Raw genomic sequence first — 23,364 nt, forward strand, 5'->3', positions numbered from 1 at the left:
ACCCAAACTAAGACACTGACTGCAGCTTATTCTGGTTGGTGTCACCATATGGAGAGGCTGAGATAAAGAGGAAGCCAAAGAATACCTCTGCTCAAGCATCACCTCTGGGAAGTCCTTCCTAACTCACCCTCAGCCCTCTCTTAGGTGGGACTCACAGCATCTTGGCTCCTAATATCCTCTCACATGTTGCCGCCACAACTACTGAAACACACTCGCACATATTACATGTCTCCCGCTTCCAAAATCTAAGCTTTCTCCTGCAGCAGCTACTCAATAAATGTTTCCTGAAGGTGAGAACGAGTGTGTGCTGGAGATTGCTAAATCCAATATTACTGCTCCCCTACTTAAAAATACAACTGCTGACTATTAGTTAAGTGACTAGATGCCCAGTTAGGGTCTAGATTTCCCAGCAACCTCACAGCTTTGTGTAGCTCCATCCTTGCCACTGGGATGTGATCAAAAGGGATATGGGAGGGAGGACCTTCAAGATGGTGGAGGAGGAAGCCATGGAGATCAACTTCCTCCCCACAAATACATCAAAAATACATCTACATGTGGAACAACTCCTACAGAACACCTATGGAATGTTGGCAGAAGACCTCAGACTTCCCAAAAGGCAAGAAACTCCCCACGTACCTGGGTAGGGCAAAAAAAAAGGAAAAACAGAGACAAAAGAATAGGGATGGGACCTGCACCTCTGGGAGGGAGCTGTGAAGGAGGAAAGGTTTCCACACACTAGGAAGCCCCTTCACTGGTGGAGATGGGGGTTGGGCAGGAGGGGGAAGCTTCGGAGCCACAGAGGAGAGTGCAGCAACAGGGGGGCAGAGGGCAAAGTGGAGAGATTCCCTCACAGAGGATCGCTGCCTACCAGCACTCACCAGCATGAGAGGCTTGTCTGCTCACCCACTGGGGCAGGTCGGGGCTGGGAGCTGAGGTTCGGGCTTCGGAGGTCAGATCCCAGGGAGAGGACTGGGGTTGGCTGTGTGAACACAACCTGAAAGGGGCTAGTGCACCACAGCTTGCCAGGAGGGAGTCCGGAAAAAAGTCTGGACCTGCCTAAGAGGCAAGAGACCATTGTTTTGGGGTGCGTGATGAGAGGGGATTCAGAGCACCGCATGAACGAGCTCCAGAGAAGGGCACGAGCCGCAGCTATCAGCACGGACACCAGAGACGGGCATAAGACACTAAGGCTGCTGCTGCCGCCACCAAGAAGCCTGTGTGCGAGCACAGGTCACTTTCCACACCTCCCCTCCCGGGAGCCTGTGCAGCCCGCCACTGCCAGGGTCCCAGGATCCAGGGACAACTTCCCCAGGAGAACGCACGACACGCCTCAGGCTGGTGCAACGTTACGCCGGCCTCTGCCGCCACAGGCTCGCCCTGCATCCGTACCCCTTCCTCCCCTCGGCCTGAGTGAGCCAGAACCGCCGAATCAGCGGCTCCTTTAACCCCGTCCTGTCTGAGCGAAGAACAGACGCCCTCCGGCGACCTACACGCAGAGGCGGGGCCAAATCCAAAGCTGAACCCCGGGAGCTGTGAGAACAAACAAGAGAAAGGGAAATCTCTCCCAGCAGCCTGAGGAGCAGCGGATTAAAGCTCCACAATCAACTTGATGTGCTCTGAATCTGTGGAATACATGAATAGACAACGAATCATCCCAAAATTGAGGCGGTGGACTTTGGGAGCACCTGTAGACTTGGGGTTTGCTTTCTGTGTCTAATTTGTTTCTAGTTTTATGTTTATATTAGTTTAGTATTTAGAGCTTATTATCACTGGTAGATTTGTTTATTGATTTGGTTGCTCTCTTCCCTTTTTAAAATATATATATGTATATATTTTCCTTTTTCTCTTTTTGTGAGTGTGTATGTGTATACTTCTTCGTGTGATTTTGTCTGTATAGGTTTGCTTTTACCATTTGTCCTAGGGTTCTGTCTGTCCATTTTTTTTTAGTAGAGTTTTTAGTGCTTGTTATCATTGGTGGATTTGTTTATTGGTTTGGTTGTTCTCTTCTTTTTTTTTTATTACTTTTTTACTTTAATAGTATATATTTTTATTTTAATAACTTTATTTCTTAAATTTATTTTTCTTTCTTTTCTTTTCTCCCTTTTCTTCTGAGCTGTATGGCTGACAGGGTCTTGGCGCTCTGGCTGGGTGTCAGGCATGAGCCTCTGAGGTGGGAGAGCCAAGTTCAGGACATTGGTCTACAAGAGACCTCCCAGCCCCTCATAATTTCAATCAGAGAGAGCTCTCCCAGAGAACTCCATCTCAACACTAAGACCCAGCTCCACTCAACGACCAGCAAGATTCAGTGCTGGATATCCCATGCCAAACAACTAGCAAGACAGGAACACAACCCCACCCATTAGCAGAGAGGCTGCCTAAAATCAGAATAAGTTCACAGGCACACCAAAACACATCACTGGACGTGGTCCTGCCCACCAGGAAGACAAGATCCAGACTCATCCACCAGAACACAGGCACTAGTCCCCTCCACCAGGAAGCCTACACAACCCACTGAACCAACCTTACCCACTGGGAGCAGACACCAAAAACAACAACTATGAACCTGCAGCCTGTGAAAAGGAGACCCCAAACACAGTAAGCAAAATGAGAAGACAGAGAAATACACAGCAGATGAAGGAGCAAGATAAAAACCCACCAGAACAAACAAATGAAGAGGAAATAGGCAGTCTACCTGAAAAAGAATTCAGAGCAATGATAGTAAAGATGATCCAAAATCGTGGAAATAGAATGGAGAAAATACAAGGAACATTTCACAAGGACTTAGAAGAATGAAAGAGCAAAGAAACAATGATGAACAACACAATAAATTAAATTAAAAATTCTCTACAAGGAATCAATAGCAGAATAACTCAGGCAGAAGAACAGGTAAGTGGCCTGGAAGATAAAATAGTGGAAATAACTACTTCAGAGCAGAATCAAGAAAAAGAATGAAAAGAATTGAGGACAGCCTCAGAGACCTCTGGGACAACATTAAACACACCAAAATTAGAAATATAGGGGTCCCAGAAGAAGAAGAGAAAACGAAAGGAACTGACAAAATATTTGAAGAGATTATAGATGAAAACTTCCCTAATATGGGAAAGGAAATAGTCAATCAAGTCCAGGAAGAACAGAGAGTCCCATACAGGATAAATCCAAGGAGAAACATGCCAAGACATATATTAATCCAACTACCAAAAATTAAATACAAACAAAAAGTATTAAAAGCAGCAAGGGAAAAACAACAAATAACATACAAGGGAATCCCCATAAGGTAAACAGCTGATCTTTCAGCATAACTCTGCAAGCCAGAAGGGACTGGCAGGACATATTTCAAGTGATGAAAGGGAAAAACCTGCAACCAAGATTACTCTACCCAGCAAGGATCTCATTCAGATTGGATGGAGAAATTAAAACCTTTTCAGACAAGCAAAAGCTAAGAGAATTCAGCACCATCAAACCAGCTTTACAACAAATGCTAAAGGAACTTCTCTAGGCAAGAAACACAAAAGAAGGAAAAGACCTACAATAACAAACCCAAAACAGTTAAGAAAATGGTAATAGGAACACTAACTTAGAAGCAGTTCTAAGAGGAGTTTATAGCAATACAATCCTACCTCAAGAAATAGGAAACATCTCAAATAAACAACCTAAACTTACACCTAAAGCAATTAGAGAAAGAAGAAGAACAACAACAAAAAAAAACCAAAGTTAGCAGAAGCAAAGAAATCATAAAGATCAGATCAGAAACAAATGTAAAAGAAATGACGGAAACAATAGCAAAGATCAATAAACCTTAAGGCTGGTTGTTTGACAAGATAAACAAAATTGATAAAGCATTAGCCACACTCATCAAGAAAAAAAGGGAGAAGACTCAAATCAATAGAATTAGAAATGAAAAAGGAGAAGTAACAACTGACACTGCAGAAATACAAAGGATCATGAGAGATTACTACAAGCAACTATATGCCAGTAAAATGGACAACTTGGAAGAAATGGACAAATGCTTAGAAAAGCACAACCTTCCGAGATTGAACCAAGAGGAAAAGGAAATTGTAAACAGACCAATCACAGGCACTGAAATTGAGACAGTGATTAAAAATCTTCCAACAAACTAAAGCCCAGGACCAGATGGCTTCACAGGCGAATTCTATCAAACATTTAGAGAAGAGCTAACATCTATCCTTCTCAAACTCTTTCAAAATACAGCATAGAGAGGAACCCTCCCAAACTCATTCTACGAGGCCACCATCACCCTGATAGCAAAACCAGACAAAGATGTCACAAAGAAAGGAAACTACAGGCCAATATCACTGATGAACATAGATGCAAAAATCCTCAACAAAATACTAGCAAACAGAATCCAACAGCACATTAAAAGGATCATACACCATGATCAAGTGGGGTTTATCCCAGGAATGCAAGGATTCTTCAATATACGCAAATCAATCAATGTGATAAACCATATTAACAAATTGAAGGAGAAAAACCATATGATCATCTCAATAGACACAGAAAAAGCTTTCGACAAAGTTCAACATCCATTTATGATAAAAACCCTGCAGAAAGTAGGCATAGAGGGAACTTTCCTCAACATAATAAAGGCCACATATGACAAACCCACAGCCAACATCATTCTTAATGGTGACAAACTGAAACCATTTTCTCTAAGTCAGGAACAAGACAAGGTAGCCCACTCTCACTACTATTATTCAACATAGTTTTGGAAGTTTTAGCCACAGCAATCAGAGAAGAAAAAGAAATAAAATGAATCCAAATCAGAAAACAAGAAGTAAAGCTGACACTGTTTGCAGAAGACATGATACTATACATAGAGAATCCTAAAGATGCTACCAGAAAACTACTAGAGCTAATCAATGAATTTGGTAAAGTAGCCAGATACAAAATTAATGCACAGAAATCTCTTGCATTCCTATACGCTAATGATGAAAAATCCTAAAGAGAAATTAAGGAAACACTCCCATATACCACTGTAACAAAAAGAATAAAATACCTAGGAATAAACCTACCTAAGGAGACAAAAGACCTGTATGCAGAAAACTATAAGACACTGATGAAAGAAATTAAAGACGATACAAACAGATGGAGAGATATACCATGTTCTTGGATTGGAAGAATCAACATAGTGAAAATGACTCTACTACCCAAAGCAATGTACAGATTCAATGAAATTCCTGTCAAACTACCAATGGCATTTTTCACAGAACTAGGACAAAAAAATTCACAATTTGTATGGAAACACAAAAGACCCCAAATAGCCAAAACAATCTTTAGAAAGAAAAACAGACCTGGAGGAATCAGGCTCCTGGACTTCAGGCTATACTACAAAGCTACAGTAATCAAGCCAGTATGGTATGGCATAAAAACAGAATATAGATCAATGGAACAGGATAGAAAGCCCAGAGATAAACCCCCACACATATGGTCACCTTATGTTTGATAAAGGAGGCAAGAATATACAAAAGAGAAAAGACAGCCTCTTCAATAAGTGGTGCTGGAAAAACTGGACAACTACATGTAAAAGAATGAAATTAGAACACCCCCTAACACTGTACACAAAAGGATTATAGACCTAAATGTAAGGCCAGACACTATAAAACTCTTAGAGGAAAACACAGGCAGAACACTGTATGACATAAATCACAGCCAGACCCTTTTTGAGCCACCTCTTAGAAAAATGGAAATAAAAACAATAAATAATAAATGGGACCTGATGAAATTTAAAAGCTTTTGCACAGCAAAGGAAACCATAAAGAAGACGAAAGACAACCCTCAGAATGGGAGAGAATATTTGTAGATGAAGCAACTGACAAAGGATTAATCTTCAAAATATACAAGCATCTCATGTAGCTCAATATCCAAAAAATAAGCAACCTAATCCAAAAATGGGCAGAAGACCTAAATAGACATTTCTCCAAAGAAGATACACAGATTGCCAACGAACACATGAAAGGATGCTCAACATCACTAGTCCTCAGAGAAATGCTAATCAAAACTACAATGAGGTATCACCTCACACCGGTCAGAATGGCCATCATCAAAAAGACTACAAACAATAAATGCTGGAGAGGGTGTGGAGAAAAGGGAACCCTGTTGCACTGTTGGTGGAAAGGTAAATTGATACAGCCACTATGGAGAACAATATGGAGGTTCCTTAAAAAACTAAAAATAGAACTACCATATGACTCAGCAATCCCAGTATTGGGCATATACCCTGAGAAAACCACAATTCAAAAAGAGTCATGCACCACAATGTTCACTGCAGCACTGCTTACAATAGCCAGGAAGCAACCTAAGTGTCCGTCAACAGATGAATAGATAAAGAAGATGTGGCACATATATACAATGGAATATTACCCAGCCATAAAACGAAATGAAATTGAGTTATTTGTAGTGAGGTGGATGGACGTAGAGTCTGTCATACAGAGTGAAGTAAGTCAGAAAGAGAAAGACAAATATTGTATGCTAGTACATATATAGAATCTAAAAAAAAAAAAAAATAAGGTTCTGAAGAACCTAGGGGCAGGAGAGGAGTAAAGACACAGACGTAGAGAATGGACTTGAGGACACGGGGAGGGGGAAGGGTAACCGGGACAAAGTAAGAGAGTGGCACTGACATATATACACTACCAAATGTAAAATAGATAGCTAGTGGGAAGCAGCTGCATAGCACAGGGAGATCAACTCGGTGCTTTGTGAGCACCTAGAGGGGTGTGCTAGGGAGAGTGGGAGGGATACGCAAGAGGGAGGGGATATGGGGATATATGTATACGTATAGCTGACTTACTTTGTTACGCAGCAGAAACTAACACACCATTGTAAAGCAATTATACTCCAAAAAAGATGTTAAAAAAAAAATGATGACTTAAAAAAAAAAAAGGATATGGGTTCTTCCAGTAATACTCCTGGAAAAGAAATGGATGTGGGCGCCCCTGGTCTTTCCTCCCTGGCTGCTCGTTGGCGGATGATGACAGTACGTTCTGGGCCACCTGCCTCTGGATTTTGCTGTGAGCAAAAATAAAGTTCTTGTGGAAGGTACTGTATTTTGCAGTCTCTTTGTTCCAGCAGCTTAGCTTCTATCCTGATAATATAACCCCTTACTCTAATTTCCCAAGAATAAGAGGGTCCTTAGGGTCACTGACATGAGGGTGTGGGCCCTCAACGTTGCCAAGAGCCCATACAGGGACTAGAGCCTCACGTGGCTCTCCTCTGTGGGAGGAGGTTTGTGTCTGTCTTCCGCACGGTTCCCATGGACACATGGCTCCCTGTGACGCCTTGAGGGGAGAAAAGAGGACCTTCACACCTTTTCTATCTAAAGACAACAATCACAATCAGCTGACTAAGAGAGATGGCATAAGGCTAAGTACACTTCATAGTTAACCATCAAGAGGATGTCTGCAAGCACTGGTGGCAAATGATAATTCCCAGAGGCATCCAGTCCCCAAATATCTCAGTGCTTGCACTAGAGACACTAGTCTAGAAGCTGTTCTGCTTTTCTTGGAAACAGGCTCCAGCCCAGCCTCAGCTCCTAGCAGACCCATCCTCACCCATGGAGACAAACGGGGTGAGGTGCTTTTCTCCAAGCTGTAGCCAGCTGCCTTCAGAAAGGGTGACCCATAATCAGCATGGACTTCCTCCGAAGGGAGAGCTTTGACATTTCAAAAGAACTGAATTCATGAATACAGTTCCACTTAGGAGACACAGGGAAGGAGAGAATGCTGACTAAATGCTATAGAAAGGACTGCGGGGCTGATAATGTGGGAGGGGCAGGGAAGCCCTGCTCCACTAGAGATGGAGAGGGGCCCCCAAGAGTCAAGATCTTCCTATCTGGTCTACTTAGAATCTCTAGAAACGGGAGGATTGAGAAGAAATGGTGGGGGCGGGAGAGAACGTGGATTAGGTAGTCAAGCCTGGTGGGAAAGGGCAGGTGAAGGAAGCGCCCCTCCCTCTGTTTCGGGAGGCTGCTTTCCCAAGAGGAGGGAGAAGTGTGATCCCCTATGGGTGGTACCCTGAGCAGTGCTGGCCTGGTCTTGGCGTCCAGGATTTAAGCCCAGTGAAGGCTGAGACTGTAAAAACAGAAAAAGCGAATGTGGGGCAGCCTCACACAGGACTCAGCCTGGGGGTCAGAGAAGAGCCAGGGCCGGGACTTACCAGCAGCTGGCAGTGCCCTGCGTGAAGCTCCGGGCCTTTTGGAGCTCTGTGCAGTGTAAATGCAGTTGCCCAACACAACAGCCAAGAGTCTGCCCTTTCATCTTTGGAGAGATGTAATCAGCAACCTGACAGAATTCTGGCAGGAGCAATTAGCTCATGAATGATTTATCAGGTACCTCATGCAGCCAAGGTCTTGGGAGTGCTGATCTGCATACCGTCCCCAGGAACTCTGGGACAAAAGGGGAGGGCACTGGCTTTAATTGGCATTAGGAATTTTGGCCAATCTGTCCATCCTTCCCCATGCCCTCCCACCATACACATAACTCCCTCCTCCACCATCACGCTGGACCCAGACACATTCACCCCCACTGGCTCCCCCTCCAGTGCGGTCCTCCATGCATCTCCACTCTCTCCCCAGCTCACTCCGCCCCAGCCATACTGGTCTCCTTGCTGCATCTGGAATGTGATAGGCCTGGCTGATCCCACCTCAGGATGTTGACACTCGCCAATCCCCTGTCTGGAATGCTCTTTCCTTTACATGTCGGCATGGCTGGCTCCCTCACTTTGTTCAGATCTCTGCTCATACGTCATCTTATTGTTAGGGAGGCCTTCCCTCGCCTCCTTGCTCCCTGCACCCCAAGAACGCCCTCATTTCACCCCCTAACTCATCACCATTGACATATGATATATTTGCTTGCTTGTGTGCTTACTATCTGATTCCCAGCGTCAGGGCAAGTACTTTCTCTGTTTTGCTATTTCCGTGGTTGAATGAATGAAGAATCTGTAACCTGAAATCCAAAGAAAACAATGATCTAAATTTCCTGCAAGCTGACACTTCTTCTATGATGGACCAAATAAAGACAATTCTACCTTTAGGTTGTTTATTCAGCAAATATCTCTTATCCCTCACATCCAATCAAGCTGCCAAGTTCTATAGGTTCTCCTCCTGAAATTAACTGCTTCCTTCCTTCCTTCCGCCATCTACTGTTTACTGGATACTTACGAGGTACCAGGAATAATCTCTTATATTCTTCTCATCTTACTATTCCCACGGCTGCCCCTCCGCGTGAAGCCTCACTAGCTTGCATCTGGCCAAATGAGAAACTTCCTACCCAAGGGCACTGCCTCCTTTTTCTTTCAGTTCATCCTGTTGGACACTAGATGAATTTCACTTCCCCTCCCGGTTCATAATTCTGCAGTGGCTCCCTATTGCCTATTGAATTAAATAGGGATTACTGGCCCTCTCATAATTTTTGGAATGTGCCCACATGCTGTTCGTATCTCTGGAAATAACACGATTTCTGTCAGCCCAAATTCTATCTTTCAAGTGCACTGTTAAATGCCACCTCTTTGCACCTTCACACCCAATGCAGCCTCTTTCACGTTTGAACTCCTATGATAGCAGGTTTATACAGTTCTTAAAATACCTGCTATCTTCTTCCCTTGTGTATGATTACATGCGGAGGTTCCTTATCTTATCCAATAGAGGACTCTAAAGGTTGTGGTTATATCTTATTTACCTTTTATTTTTTTTCCTCTGTAGCAGCTAAACCAAGGTCTTACTCAACATGCATGCTCACCTGCTATTTGCTGAATTCTAGTTATGGAGCCAAGACTGTTTATATCAAAGTGTAATTTTTAATTCAACTTCCAGTAAGCAATTACTGAGCATACTTCGTTGTAAGTATAATGCAAGGCAGTATATAATGGTCAGAACTAGTGATGCCAAAAGTAAATACTAACAAAGGCAGATTCAAGGTGAGTGTGTACACGTAGTGTGGCTGCCCCCAGCACTTCCTAAATGCCAGCTTTTGGTTGGATGAAGTCAGAGATGATGGGCTTACCTGGTGATGCTGTGTGTTCCAGGTGGCCCAGCTGGGGCTCTCTGGTGATTCTGTAGATCAGTTCTGCAGGCTCCGTCTCCTGGTCAGTGGCAGAGAGCTGCAGAGTGGTGATTTTCTTCATCGAGTTTTCATCCAAGACCAGCCCTTTATTGGTGGTGATGACTGGTGGGGATTTGTCTTCTGAAAATATCAGAAAGAGTGATTTGAAATGGGATCATTTTTAGCCTCCTTTCTTCAATTCTGGGCCTGGTGTCCAGGGGTAAGATCAGAATAGTCTCCAGGCCTGTCCCTCAGAGAGCGTATCAAGGAGCCACGGCCTCGCACAACAGACAGGATATGATTCCAGGTTTCCACATGAGCACCTAAAGGAAAGGCTCAAGCCTCAAGGTGAGCACAGTGTGCACCACATGACCTCAGAACTGCTGGAGGACTTTTAGAAACCCAGTGCCCCCTTACCCAAAACACTGATGGAAAATGACTGGCCGATCAATTTGTTGCCTTCTCCATCAACCACATCAAATTTAAAAGCAAAGCTCCCGCCAGATTCTCCTTTCCCATGACTGTATTCTACGTGGCCTGTAATAAGGACAAGAAAATCAAAATTTGCTATTAGTGTTTTCTGCCCTTATTTCTGAAATGTCAGGTGAGAATTCAGTTGGTATTCACACCAGTGAATCAATTAACCCCTTCTCAATTAGACATTGCTTTTGACATTTTAATCTAATATTTTCATTTCCTCCCTTTCATCTCCCACTAGCAACTCCCTCATCATCAATGACTCCATCATGATAAAACCATCCTAAGTAGCAAGTAGCATTGCTTACAGTTGAGGCTTGGTGTCTGTGGAAGACTCTAAAGAAGTCTCATGAATAACTAGATCAGCAAAACTGCCCACGTGGAAAACGTGCACTGACCGGACCCACGTCATTGGTGTGACCCTGTTAAATATCCATGTCACAGGCCAAGAGGACAGAGAGCTGCAGCCCACATTCTCCCAGAAGCTGTCGCTCCCATTTCCCAGTACAGCCTTAATTCATTATAGGAAAGACACCAGATATAACCCACCAACAAAGAAATAGATGAACAAAATAAATGAACTCTACCTAGAAGTCAAATGGATCCAAAGGGAAAAATGCAATATATTACATTTTTGTTAACCCACAGCGTCACTTATAAGTACCTAGCAATGAAAAGATAGCCAAACATCTAGGGAGAGGTGCTGCTCTCATATTCTAAAAAGGGACACTGAGGCATGGAAAAATTAAGGACTTATTCCACTCCCTTCACTAAACATGTCTAATGAGATTTTGGCTGCGATCAGTTTTGGGCGTTAGGGCAGACGGGACCTTCCGCTCCTAGGGGGACACATTTCCACCTCTAAATGGAACTGCACATCATGACATGATGCTGGATTACTTTCCTCCCAAATATGTAACTTTCTTTCCTTTTTTACCCCTGAAAACACTGTACGGTAACTATGTAGCATTTAACATTTATGCTTTTACATTACATCAGCATTTCCTGGAGCTATGGGATGAGGAAATGTAATTTTCTGGAGCTATGGGATGAGGGATGAGCTATGTAATCTCCCTCAGGCAGCTCCAATTTATGCCCTTCCATTTTGCTTAGTTCATTAACTTGTGCTCTTTGGGGAGCTGGAAAGAGATATAAATTGTTCCCCTCAGGCAGGCATAATTTTCACCTTAATCCATCCCAATTCACTTCTTTTTCCTCTCTCTCTCTCACACATTTTTAGCATCATAGCAGGACAAAATGATTTTTTCGTCTATAATAGCCCCCAATTTCATCAATGCTATGTCAAAGCATGAACACATCTTAGCCAAGGAGAGTTTTTTTTCAAAACCAAAAAAATTGAGGAGACAAGAAAGAATAAATGAAGCTATAACTCAGCTCTTAATTCAAAACAAAAGTGCTCAGTTTGCTGCCATGGGCTACCAGGCACTTATCTCTCATTTGACTACTGGGGGTGGAGTTTCTGGAAGTCTGGGTTGGCAGAAGAGAAGCAGCTGACCTTGGCTGATGTCAGCCTGGGTGAAACTTTGGACGGGGCCTTTAACGGAGATTTGCTCCAGGCTGTCATGCTTTACCAACTGCAGGCGCCCTGCACCAGGATCTTCCTTCAAGATGTACATCACCTGATGGTCACCTGAGTCAGTATCTGTTACTTTCAAGTGCTGTTCTGTGATGGGTGCTACGGACCCTGGAAGAGAATGGGATAGATTAGGTCATTCCCCATCATTGCTTTTGAATAGGATGTCAAATGATTTTAGGAGACTGGAGACTAAATTAACACACACTCCTCGGTCTAAGGAAGTATCAGCTGCCTGCCCTTCTGTTTCCAGCTGAAAAAAGTTTAATTTCCATAAGTGAATAGTCCCAACTTCCCAATTTGCTAATCACCCCTTGAGTTTAGACCTGAGCCCCTTTTCTCTTATGATCCACTTTCACTCTCTACCAGTGCTTGCCCTACGCCAGTGACCTTTCAGTTAGTATCTAGATCTATGTAATAACTCCTAGTTCTGTGATATAAAGGATTCGCAGACCTATGATGAAACCTGCTTGGACCTAATTTATTTACTTAAGGATCACCAAATCATAAAAAAACAGCTTTACATAAACTCACAAACATATCTGTTGCCCTCTCAGACTGAACAGTCAGAATCATTGTTCCTCAAGACAGAATATATGGTGAGGGTTACAGAGCAGGGAGACCCGAGCGCTGGGCCCTGGAAGGCTTGCACAGGTGTTGGGAATTGGAGACAAGGCACTGTCTCCTGGAAAACACGTCTTCTCAGGGTCTTCCCCCTCGCTTTCCTCTCCAGCCATTTTCTCACATTAAAAATAGTAAATTCTGATAAAGTAGGTCCTAGTCACTCATGTGTAATACATCCTAGTGTTTGGAGTGGCAACCCACCATGGGCCCTGAGTGTCCCTGCATGTTCTTGCTGGGTAACGCCAAGAAGGCAGGGCCTGACCACTCATTACTCAGGCCATTCTCTGCGAGTAACCCTGAGGGATGAGGTGACATCTTCCTCTGGGACAAAGATCAGGCTTGCTTATCGCTACTATAACACGGGGAGTTCCCCAAGCTCAGTGTTCCTCTTCTGTAATGCATTACACTGTACACGGAGGTATTCATCTGGGCCCTCCGCATCACCCCCATGGGACTTGGAGGGCATTGCGAATAGATGCAAAATTGCTCTTGGCAATGCTGCCTGCTGTGCTGTCACAAAGTACTTTGTCTCTGACCAAGGAATCTCGTGTCTTCTACCAGCATCCATGAAACAGTAAGAGGATAACTTATTAGCTTGTAAATAGGGCAAAGTTAAGTCCCAGAGCTAATACTTGAGACCTTTGGGAATCTCCAAATTTTCAAATACCATTATACCATATATTTTCCACTACAAAATACATATGAAACTAAGAATAAACAAGCAAACGGAACTCCAGTGGGACACAGATGCTCTGTGGAAAAAAGCCCACTCTCTAAGTAACTCTCTACTGCAAACTGACTCCAAGACTGACATGTGTCACAGGTCCTTCAGTGTTGCTTATCCATAAGTAAAATTGTGAACATTAGACCCTAGAACACCGTATCTAATGGTTCTCAATTATTTACATAATCTCTCTTGGTGCAATGATGACTTCCCAATTGCCCCTCCATGCCTTTCTTTCTTTTTCTTTTTTTTTTTTAATAAGCATCTTGAAAATCCTACTAGATTTTGTTGTTTGTTTCCGTGGGGTTGGGTAGTAGCAATGTTCTAAGAGACCTGGGCCTACGAGTAGTTGGATAGATGAAGATTTTTGTGGACCTTGGGAATACTATAAGCTCTTCTCAATCTTTTCTCAAACTCACAGACAGAGGTCCAAAGAACTTCAGAGGTTTCACATTTGTCACTCACAACTCTTAGTGTCCCCAAAACAACAGTTCTCCCCAACACTAGTCTCCCCAGATTCTGCACACCCAGTTCAAGATCCTCCCACAGAGCTGAGCTGATATGGAAGGAAGTACTGCACACCAACAAAGAAGAAACCACGGCCACTCTCTTCCATCCCTGTGGTACCTGCTGACAGCTGGAGGCCTTGATTTACAGCCAAGTGGGGGGTGTCATCTGTAGGCAGCTCTATGTATATCTCCATCCTCCCTGTGTCTGTGTGGAGTCCATCAGTGAGGGAGAACCGGAACTCATCCACTGCCACACCAGGACCACCAGGCATGTACCCAACCAGCCCGGCCAGGATATCCTGGTAGGTGAAGGACGAGCCCTGGACCAAAACCCTCCCATTCTCCAGAGGCTCAGAAGCAGTTTGCCTCCGGAGCAGATGACCTAGGAAGGAAGCGAAAAAAAGAAAGAAAGAGACAATGGTAGAGTATATATGACACCAAAACATTGTCTGATTTTGTCAACTGCTTGAGCCTGGGTAGAATGCCAAGCCCCTCAGAGGCTCATGGTGGCACATAAATAAATGACCAACAAATCAGCATTTTACATAGAAGTACAGGGCGCTGCTCTATGGCCTCATCTCCAAATAAAAAAGACAAAGTTCTGCTTTTCCTGGTTAAAAACCACTTAAGGAGACACAGATGGATACAGTAATATGGTGGCTTAGGAATCAAATCTCTCTCCATGAATTCAAACTCACTTCATTATCTAAACCTTATTTTCACCTTCTGCAAGGTGAAAATAGCACTCTCCACTTGCTGCCTTCTGCCTGGGGCATCTGGGGTGGGAGAGAGGAATACGTTTTAAATTCCTTTTAAATTCAGAAAGACACTAAGCATCTTCGGGCTGAGGCAAATTTTTCTGTTTTCAAGGTCATATGTACCACAAAGGGGCAGTTAAAGTGCTTCATTAAAGAAAGTGAAAGTGGATGAAGGCAAGCTAAAATGCAATGACCAACAACCTCCCCTGCCAGCTCTCCATCAACAACAGTTTCATCTTCAAAAGGCCAATAGCCATTAGGATGGAGTAAGATACCACTTGGGAGAAGAAAGTTGCAGAGCTTTAGCTAATACTAGGGGGATGGCACTTAGAAAAGAAGTACGTAGAAGAGTCCCATGGTGGTTTTCTAAACTTCTGGTTTAATCAGGAAAAGTGTTTTCTTTGCAAAAGGAACAAGCTCATAAAGACGTCTACCACGCCTCTAACCTGAAGGGAACACCTTTTGCGATTAATTTCAAGGCTGCTATGCTGTTCCTTGCATGCAATGGCCCAGGATGATCAAGCAATGATGCCTACTCTGAGAAGAGGATGTGCAGATTCTGAAAACTTGTTTTGCCTGAGGTTACATAAGAAAGCAAGAAAACAGCTGAAATTGAATTTCAGAGACACCAATTACCCAGGATTCAGGCTTTCAGAGCAACCAGAGTCTACTGTGACCTCAAAGAACATTAGCTAGCTGTGAATTTGATTATACTTTGATGTAAAGAACGGACTACACACCAGCAAGGCAGAGGAATGATCGGCTGAAATCTATGTGTTTATTCTAATAACCTGTCGGGCACCTCAATTAAGAAGCTTCCCATAGCAGTTGTGTCCTACCATGGCCAGGCTTTTTTGTCAATACAAAAATCAGCTCGTTATCTGGAGTGTCCAGGTCCTGCAGGCTCAAAGAAGAATTGCTTATCACCACTCCCGAGCTCAGCTGCACGCCAAGGGGCCGCAAGGTCATCCTGGGAGGCTCGTCATTCTTCCTCTGATTAAAGCATAAGATATTAGGTCTCACACAGATACTGGTTTAAGAAGAAAAAAATAACATGCATTATTCAGAGAAAGTAACACCACCACATTAACTTTCACGACCGAAATAGCATGTAACGTGTCATTGTCTTTTATTGTTATTATTATTATTGAAATATAGTTGTGTTAGTTTCAGGTATACAGCAAAGAGGTTCAATTATATAGATATATTTTTTCAGATTATTTTCCATTATAGATCATTATGAGATACTGGATATAGTTCCCTGTGCTATACAGTAGGTCCTTGGTGTTTATTTTATGCATAGTAGTTTGTATCTAATATGTCACCATCTTTAATTCCCACTCAAAATGGTTAGGTTGAAAGGCGAGCAGGTCACACAAACCAAATATCCCCTTGAAAAGACACTGATGGACATGCTACAGAAATCTTCTCAGGTATTTTCCGTAGGTACAAGGATGACATTTTCCAGACCAAAAATACGGACATGTGGTTAGACAAGTATATTTGGGGGATAAAAGGGCACATTATCTGAAATCAGAACAGTCTTAGAAGCCTAAGCATGGCACAGTACCTATAGGAGGACACATATTTGAAACTGTGGGTGTCTAAAGACATCTCCTTGACCCCCCCATCCTCGTGCCAGCACCCCTCATCCACTGTCCCTGAAGGGTGCCGAGAGTGTCCTGTTTTATTTTCTCAAGGCAGAGGGCATTCCATTCTGATTTTTATCTTTTATCTCTCTCCCTGGGGTGACAGAGCAAGCCTATGTAGTTGCTCAAATGAGAATAAACACAGCAACGAGAAACACATTTCTTTCATGTTACAGTGTAATGAATAAATGCACTAAAAAATATAAGAAAAGGCAAGTATGCACATAGAACCACATACAATAATTTCAGGGAAAAATAAGCATATGTTGTTTTTCACCTAATATGAGACTGGCAAGGTTTCTCTGTCTGACTCTCACAAACTGTTTTCACACAGAACCAGATAGACTTTACTCTGAAATGGAAATTCCGATTTCCAAGTCAGACCATCCCCAAATGCCAGCCTTAATTCTACAAGTTTCCTAAAGGTCAGGGTTATATTTTAAAAACTGACCTCTAAAGTTCAAGGTCAAACCCAATCTTCTTTGCTTTTGAGTTCACAGAAAGCTATCTAATGGTGCGATATCGTGGTCAAAGGCCCAACTTATCCAACTTCCAAAGTCTTTACCTCGATGGTGATGTTGATGCTGTGGATTTCTGATCGACTGTTTCCATCACTTACATAAAAACTGAAAATATCATGGGTTGGCTCAATGCTTTCATGAACACTCTGAAAGTAGTAAATGTAGTTTTCCAGGACATCTTGAAGAGGGAATGATGCTTCTAGATCACTGGTAGTTCCAGGGCCAAATCGATCACCTGCATCAACAGCAAGAGGGAACTTTTACCTTGATCCATCAATTCCTGCTTCCTGGGCTGAACCAGAAAGCCTGACAGCACTATCAACAGAAGAGGAAAATATGTTTGAGAATAAAGGTGGGAGAGTGTTTTCATCTACAAATGGGAATCAAATGAGATAACATGTATGAAAGCACTGTGAATGTTATTATTTCATACAGCATAGAATCAGTGGTTGTTTTGTTAGAAATATTTGACAAAATAAGTCATGGGACAAGTATTGATACAATAGTAAAGGTTTTACCTTAAGCTTTAGTCAATTTCAAAACCACTCTGCAAGAGGAACCTTCTTTCTTTACACAAGAAAAGGTTAACTGCATACCTTTTAAATCTAAGAAACATCTCCTTAAGCATGTTTTCATTTGACTATTCAATTCCTTAAGGAAACCTCTGCATGGGCTAGTGCTCAGCCCCTGGGATGGTACAGCAGGGCTACTGTGATGCTCAGGGACCATCCAGAGCTTGGGTGCAGTTCAGGTACTGAGATGCTCAAGTACCATTCAGAGCTCCACAGAAAGTGCTGGCTCTGGTTACCTCTTCTTTTCATCCCAGGCCCAAAGGCCAAGGGGAAGAGTAAACACTGTCTAAATGATGGGTGACTTGTCTCTTACTTGGTCTCTGAGGCTGCTATGCTGTTCAAGGCTGCTATGCTCTTCCTTGCATAGCAGGAACAGCTATGTCAATTAAGTCTCTGTAACTGATTGATTTTAAATCGTTACATTTTCTTCTAAAGAGAGGAGAAAAAAGAAACCCCTGTGTCTTCAAACACTCCCTGGATATACATCAACAAAGAAAAGTGTAGATAGAAGATCTGAAAGCGATAAGGCTTTCTCTTTCCCTCTTTCATGGTCCTTTGCAAAGATTAGGTCATATATTAAAAGGCCATTGACTTCCTAGATTGCAGACAGGGTCATTTTTCATTTACCTCTCAATGTAAAGACGAGGAATGAAAATGCTTCATTTATAATTTCTTTGAAATAAGAATTCAAGACAAATATTATTTTTTTCAATGACATGAAGTTTCTTAAATTTTACCCCTCAGATATGATTCCTCTTGACACCAGAAGAATAGAGGGCTCTAAGTGACCAGTGACCTGATAATCCCTAGGGCATACAGTTCAGGGTTTCCAAAAGGAATTGCTATAATTCCTTCAAATTTTATTTTCTCTTTCCTTTGATCACTGTAAATATAAGAAATATAGTATCTTTATTTGGATCAAAAATAGCCTAAGTAAATAGTGCCTAAAAATATACTTGAATAGAATAATGACTTACTTTCTGTCTTAGAAAACAAGCTGTTCAACAAGTGAATCTGCCACTGAAGCTTTAAGCACCGTCCTTTCAATTTTTAAAACAGCACCTTCTATATATATATATATTTTGCGGTACGCAGGCCTCTCACTCTTGCGGCCTCTCCCGCTGCGGAGCACAGGCTCCGGACGCACAGGCCCAGCGACCATGGCTCACGGGCCCAGCCGCTCCGCGGCATGTGGGATCTTCCCGGACTGGGGCATGAACCCGCGTCCCCTGCATCGGCAGGCGGACTCCCAATCACTGCGCCACCAGGGAAGCCCTTCTATTTTTTCACATAAATCTCTCTCATTAATGTTCTTCCTTGCCTTCTTAAACAGAATATACTATGTGCAAATTAAATAGTTCTTGATGTGTGCAGGCTATCATCATGAACATCTATTACTGCACTGCACTGGAACACGGTGATGCCCAACAGGTAATCAAGGTGGGCCCTGCCCTGGTTGTGCTGGTACTAAAGGAATGTAGATTATCCATGCTGTTAGATTTCATACCAGACAATATGATTATTCTGTTTCTTCCATCTTGCCGGTATGAACTTAAAGCTACTTCTTCTAATGTTTTTAAAAAGATGTTCTTCTGATCAGCTAAATTCTGAATCTAGGTAGCTAGTTTGTATGAAACAGACTTGGTTCTGAACTCCCATGGAGCAAAGGGTGAGTCCTTATACAATGTGCCTTGGAACAATTATTTGCCCCCCGAACGTCTTTTCCTTACTTCCAGGTTCATACTAATGCAGAGCAATGGTTTTCCAAGTGTGGACCAGCAGTAATGGCATCGCCTGTGAGCTGGTGAGAAATGCAAACGCATGGGTCTCAACAGCCTCCTTAAACAGGAACTCTGGGGTTGCTGCCCAGGAAACTGTTTGCACAGGCCCTCCAGGTGAGTCTTATGCACATTAAAGTCTGCAAACCACTTTAAGAGAGGCTGAGGCTTGCCAGAAATTTCACTTCTACATGTACTCCAGGTTAGCATAAAACGATATTAAAAAAAGCTTAATAAGAGGGATTTCCTGGTGGCGCAGTGGTTGAGGGTCCGCCTGCCGATGCAGGGGTCACAGGTTTGTGCCCCGGTCCGGGAAGATCCCATATGCCGCGGAGCGGCTGGGCCCGTGAGCCATGGCTGCTGAGCCTGCGCGTCCGGAGCCTGTGCTCCGCAACGGGAGAGGCCACAATAGTGAGAGGCGCGCGTACCGCAAAAAAAACAAAAAACAAACAAACAAAAAGCTTAATAAGAAATCACCTGGACAGAAGAGAAGGCTGGGGGCAACCATCCTTTCATGATTCCCCACCTCTGCTTGTGCTCTTCCCTCTGTGAGAAATGCCATTTTCCCTCTGCCCACAGCAACTCCCACTGACACTTCAAGTTCCAACTCAAATGTTGCTTCCTCCGACTTTCTTGCCTTTACAGGCAAAAGTAGCTGTTTTGTCCTATGCCCTTTCTCAGTGCTTTCCTCCTTTCCCTGTCCTGGCGTTTCATGATTGTAATTTATCAGTCTTCATATCTGTCTCCCACTTGAGGCAGGGGCTGCATCTTATTCATCTTTACATCCACTGTATAAACATTTGTTGAGATAAATCTAACTCAGCAAGAAACAAATCTAAGAGCACACACTGAAAGGCAAGATGGGGAAAAGACTCAAGATTTTCTATAGGAAAACATGTCCCCTGCTAAATGAGTTTCCGGTAACCAGGCTCAAATCCCAGGCACCACGCTGGTCACAGACGCCTCCACTGGCCTCTCTGTGGGAGCTGCTAGCTGCACACCAGTTAGAGCCAAGCGCTGGCACTCAGGAATCTCACTGCGGAGGCAGCAGCACGGTCACCTGCCGGGAGCTGTCTCAACTGCCAGTCATTGTGGTCTCGGCGGACCTGTGGACGGTATCCACCCTCTCCCCTCCCCTTCACTGTGATAATCACCAAGGGCAGTGGGTCCAGGGTAGATGAGCTGGGGGGAGGGATGTTGAGGAGAGGGTCACAGAGAGACAAGCATGCATTTCAATTCATGTCATATCCTCAGAAAAAGCAGCGACGTAAGCTATGGTTCAGCTAAACTGCAGCTGCCTCACAGTAAAAGGACAGAAAATTTTATTTCCTTGACACTCAGTTCTGAGTGCAATCCCCAAGCCTCTGCGTCCCCATTGCTGGCACTCCAAATCCCCTCACCCTGCTCTAGTTTTTCCCATAGCACTGATTGACCTCCTGACGTCTTACGCAGTTTTTTCATTTATTAGGTTTCTTATCCGTCTCCTCCCACCAGGATCTAAGGCACCATGAAAGTAGGGGTTTCTGTCTGTTTTGTTTACTGATATATCCCCAGTGCTTAAAACAGTGCTTGGCATACAGGAAACACTCAATTTTTGTTGAGTCAATGAAACCTTCCCTCCTTCCATTTCTTTGAAATGGTTCCATTCCCTCTTTAGTTCTCCATATCCAGGTTAACTGCAGACAGTTACCCACCTCCCCGCTCCCTTCTCTCCAGGTCTGGAGCAACTCTAGAGCCAATCTACTGCTGTTACCTGTCCCCGTGTTCTCGATGCAGCCGTACTTGGGCAGGGCACTTAGTTTAATGACGGCGTCACCCTGGAGGCTGTCCTGATCATCAGCAGCAAAGAAGTGGTGAAATGAGAGTGGGGCTCTCCCTCCCTCGTCAACCTAAGGAAGAGAAGATTGGAGAGAGTCCTTGGGCGGTTGCACGTAACTGCAGTAAAAGGAACTCAATTGAAAAGAGTTGCCTGGGGTGACCTTCCAGTACCAATTCCACTTCTTTGAGGAGGAAGATCCTCTACGCACGAGATGAGGAATATTCGAGCTGCTGGGACTGGGCAATCCTTCAGCGCCTCTTGAAGCTACGCTCAGACACGGTGACTTCCGTGTTTCCCTTCAAAGTTGTGCTTCCTTCCACGATGGATCTGGTTGTAAAGCAGCTCTGGCCCATTCTAATCACCTACCTTGGAACAGCTGCGCGACAGGATGGCTGCCTTCCTTCCGTATCAACGTTCAAAAGCCCGCAGCTACAGAATGATTCATCCAGTCCTCCCTTGGATACTATGAGGGTAGCTCTGTCCTATAGTAGGAGTTCCCAGCAGGAAGTCCCATTTATCCCATGATAGTGTATGTTTATAGGGGTGCAGGAAGAAAGGGCTCACCATACCTGAAAGCTAGTGCTTATCTTACTGTCAAGGAGGAAAATAAATCGGTTATGAGTAGAAGCAGGTGCTCCAGCTACCGTTTTCCTTTAGGGCCCTGTTTTGTATGCTTACTTTGCAACCTGACCCTAGTGTTTTTTGCTAGCCTGCTGGATATGAAGCCGTTTACTTCTGAATAACTCTTGGCTAAATATAGGAAGATCTACAAGTTACAAAGTGGAAGGTCACCCTGACTCTGGGAATGGGGAAGGTCCAAACGATTGCCCTGAAGTGTGGACATGAAAAAAAAAAAAGGGTGGAATATCAGAACCATTTAGAAACAACTCAGTTTTATGAATTTTTAGTTGTTCAACAAAACCAGGACTCCTGAGTTTTGGGCATTATGGTATGTACGTAGAGCAGAACAAGGAAAGTGAATTAACTTTTATGGAATCCCTACCATGAGCCAGTACTCTACTGGGGTTTTTTAGTGCTACTTTATTAATCATCAGAGTAATCCTTTATGCAACAGGAATAGTAACACTTTAAAAATGAGGAAATTGGGACTTCCCTGGTGGCACAGTGGTTAAGAATCTGCCTGCCAACGCAGGGGATGCGAGTTCGATCCCTGGTCTGGGAAGATCCCACATGCTGTGGGCAACTAAGCCCACGCACCACAACTACTGAAGCCCGTGCGCCTAGAGCCCGAGCTCTGCAACAAGAGAAGCCACCGCAATGAGAAGCCTGTGCACCACAACAAAGAGTAGCCCCACTTGCCGCAACTAGAGAAAGCCCGCGTGCAGCAATGAAGACCCAATGCAACCAAAAATAAATATAAATAAAATAAATAAATTTATAAAAAAACGAGGAAACTGAGGCTAAGAAAGATTATATAATTGGTCCAAAGTCAGTCAGCTAGTAACAGAACTGGCACTTGAATTCAGGTCTAGGTAACTTCATGATCGAGGTACATTATATTTCACCTCCCAACGCCAAGGAGCTGTCAATATCGTTTACAGCGATAAGTATCAGCTCCATTTAAGATGGGACCTGGGAAGCTTCCCTGGCGGCGCAGTGGTTAAGAATCCGCCTGCCGGGCTTCCCTGGTGGTGCAGTCGTTGAGAGTCCGCCTGCCGATGCAGGGGACGCGGGTTCGTGCCCCGGTCCGGGAAGATCCCACATGCCATGGAGCAGCTGGGCCCGTGAGCCATGGCCGCTGAGCCTACCACAACTACTGAGCCCGCTCACCTAGACCTCATGCTCTGCAACAAGAGAAGCCGCTGCAATGAGAAGCCTGCACACCGCAATGAAGAGTAGCCCCTACTCGCCACAACTAGAGAAAGCCCACACGCAGCAAGGAAGACCCAACGCAGCCAAAAATAAATAAATTAAAAAAAAAAAGGGACCTGGGGATACTGTCCATATCCGTACGTTTTAGTTGCTGCAAACATTAGACTATAAACTCCTCAAAGATACATTCCTACTCCTACTGCTATATACATCTAGCATAGTATACAAAATACTGTACACATCTAGATTTATGTCTGGCACAGAAATACTTGTTGACTAATTAAATAATGTGGATATAATGATTTGATCTTCTGCATGTAATTATTTTCATACTTTTTGAAAAACTGATGCTTGAAAGCCATACGTATCTTGATACTATTGCCTAGATATTTGAGGGGAAGGACTTGACATCCAATTTAGGTAGAAATCCTTCGTTCACACTGCCACAGAC

At 43.7% G+C, this 23,364-nt stretch overlaps 1 protein-coding gene across 1 annotated transcript in view; it reads right to left on the reverse strand.

Annotated features, from left to right (window-relative positions):
• The window catches only part of FRAS1 (Fraser extracellular matrix complex subunit 1), a 464,038-nt gene that overhangs the window by 74,405 nt on the left and 366,269 nt on the right, over window positions 1-23,364 (reverse strand). Inside the window, exons 41-47 of the mRNA XM_060012300.1 lie at window positions 21,015-21,150; window positions 16,956-17,146; window positions 15,581-15,734; window positions 14,102-14,365; window positions 12,049-12,237; window positions 10,473-10,592; window positions 10,017-10,196 (exon numbers count right to left, since the gene is read on the reverse strand). Of these exons, the coding sequence (XP_059868283.1) occupies window positions 10,017-10,196; window positions 10,473-10,592; window positions 12,049-12,237; window positions 14,102-14,365; window positions 15,581-15,734; window positions 16,956-17,146; window positions 21,015-21,150 (1,234 nt within the window). The remainder of the gene's footprint in view (window positions 1-10,016; window positions 10,197-10,472; window positions 10,593-12,048; window positions 12,238-14,101; window positions 14,366-15,580; window positions 15,735-16,955; window positions 17,147-21,014; window positions 21,151-23,364) is intronic.

The sequence above is a fragment of the Delphinus delphis genome, chromosome 5 (assembly GCF_949987515.2).
Source record: "Delphinus delphis chromosome 5, mDelDel1.2, whole genome shotgun sequence".
Lineage (NCBI taxonomy): Eukaryota > Metazoa > Chordata > Mammalia > Artiodactyla > Delphinidae > Delphinus > Delphinus delphis.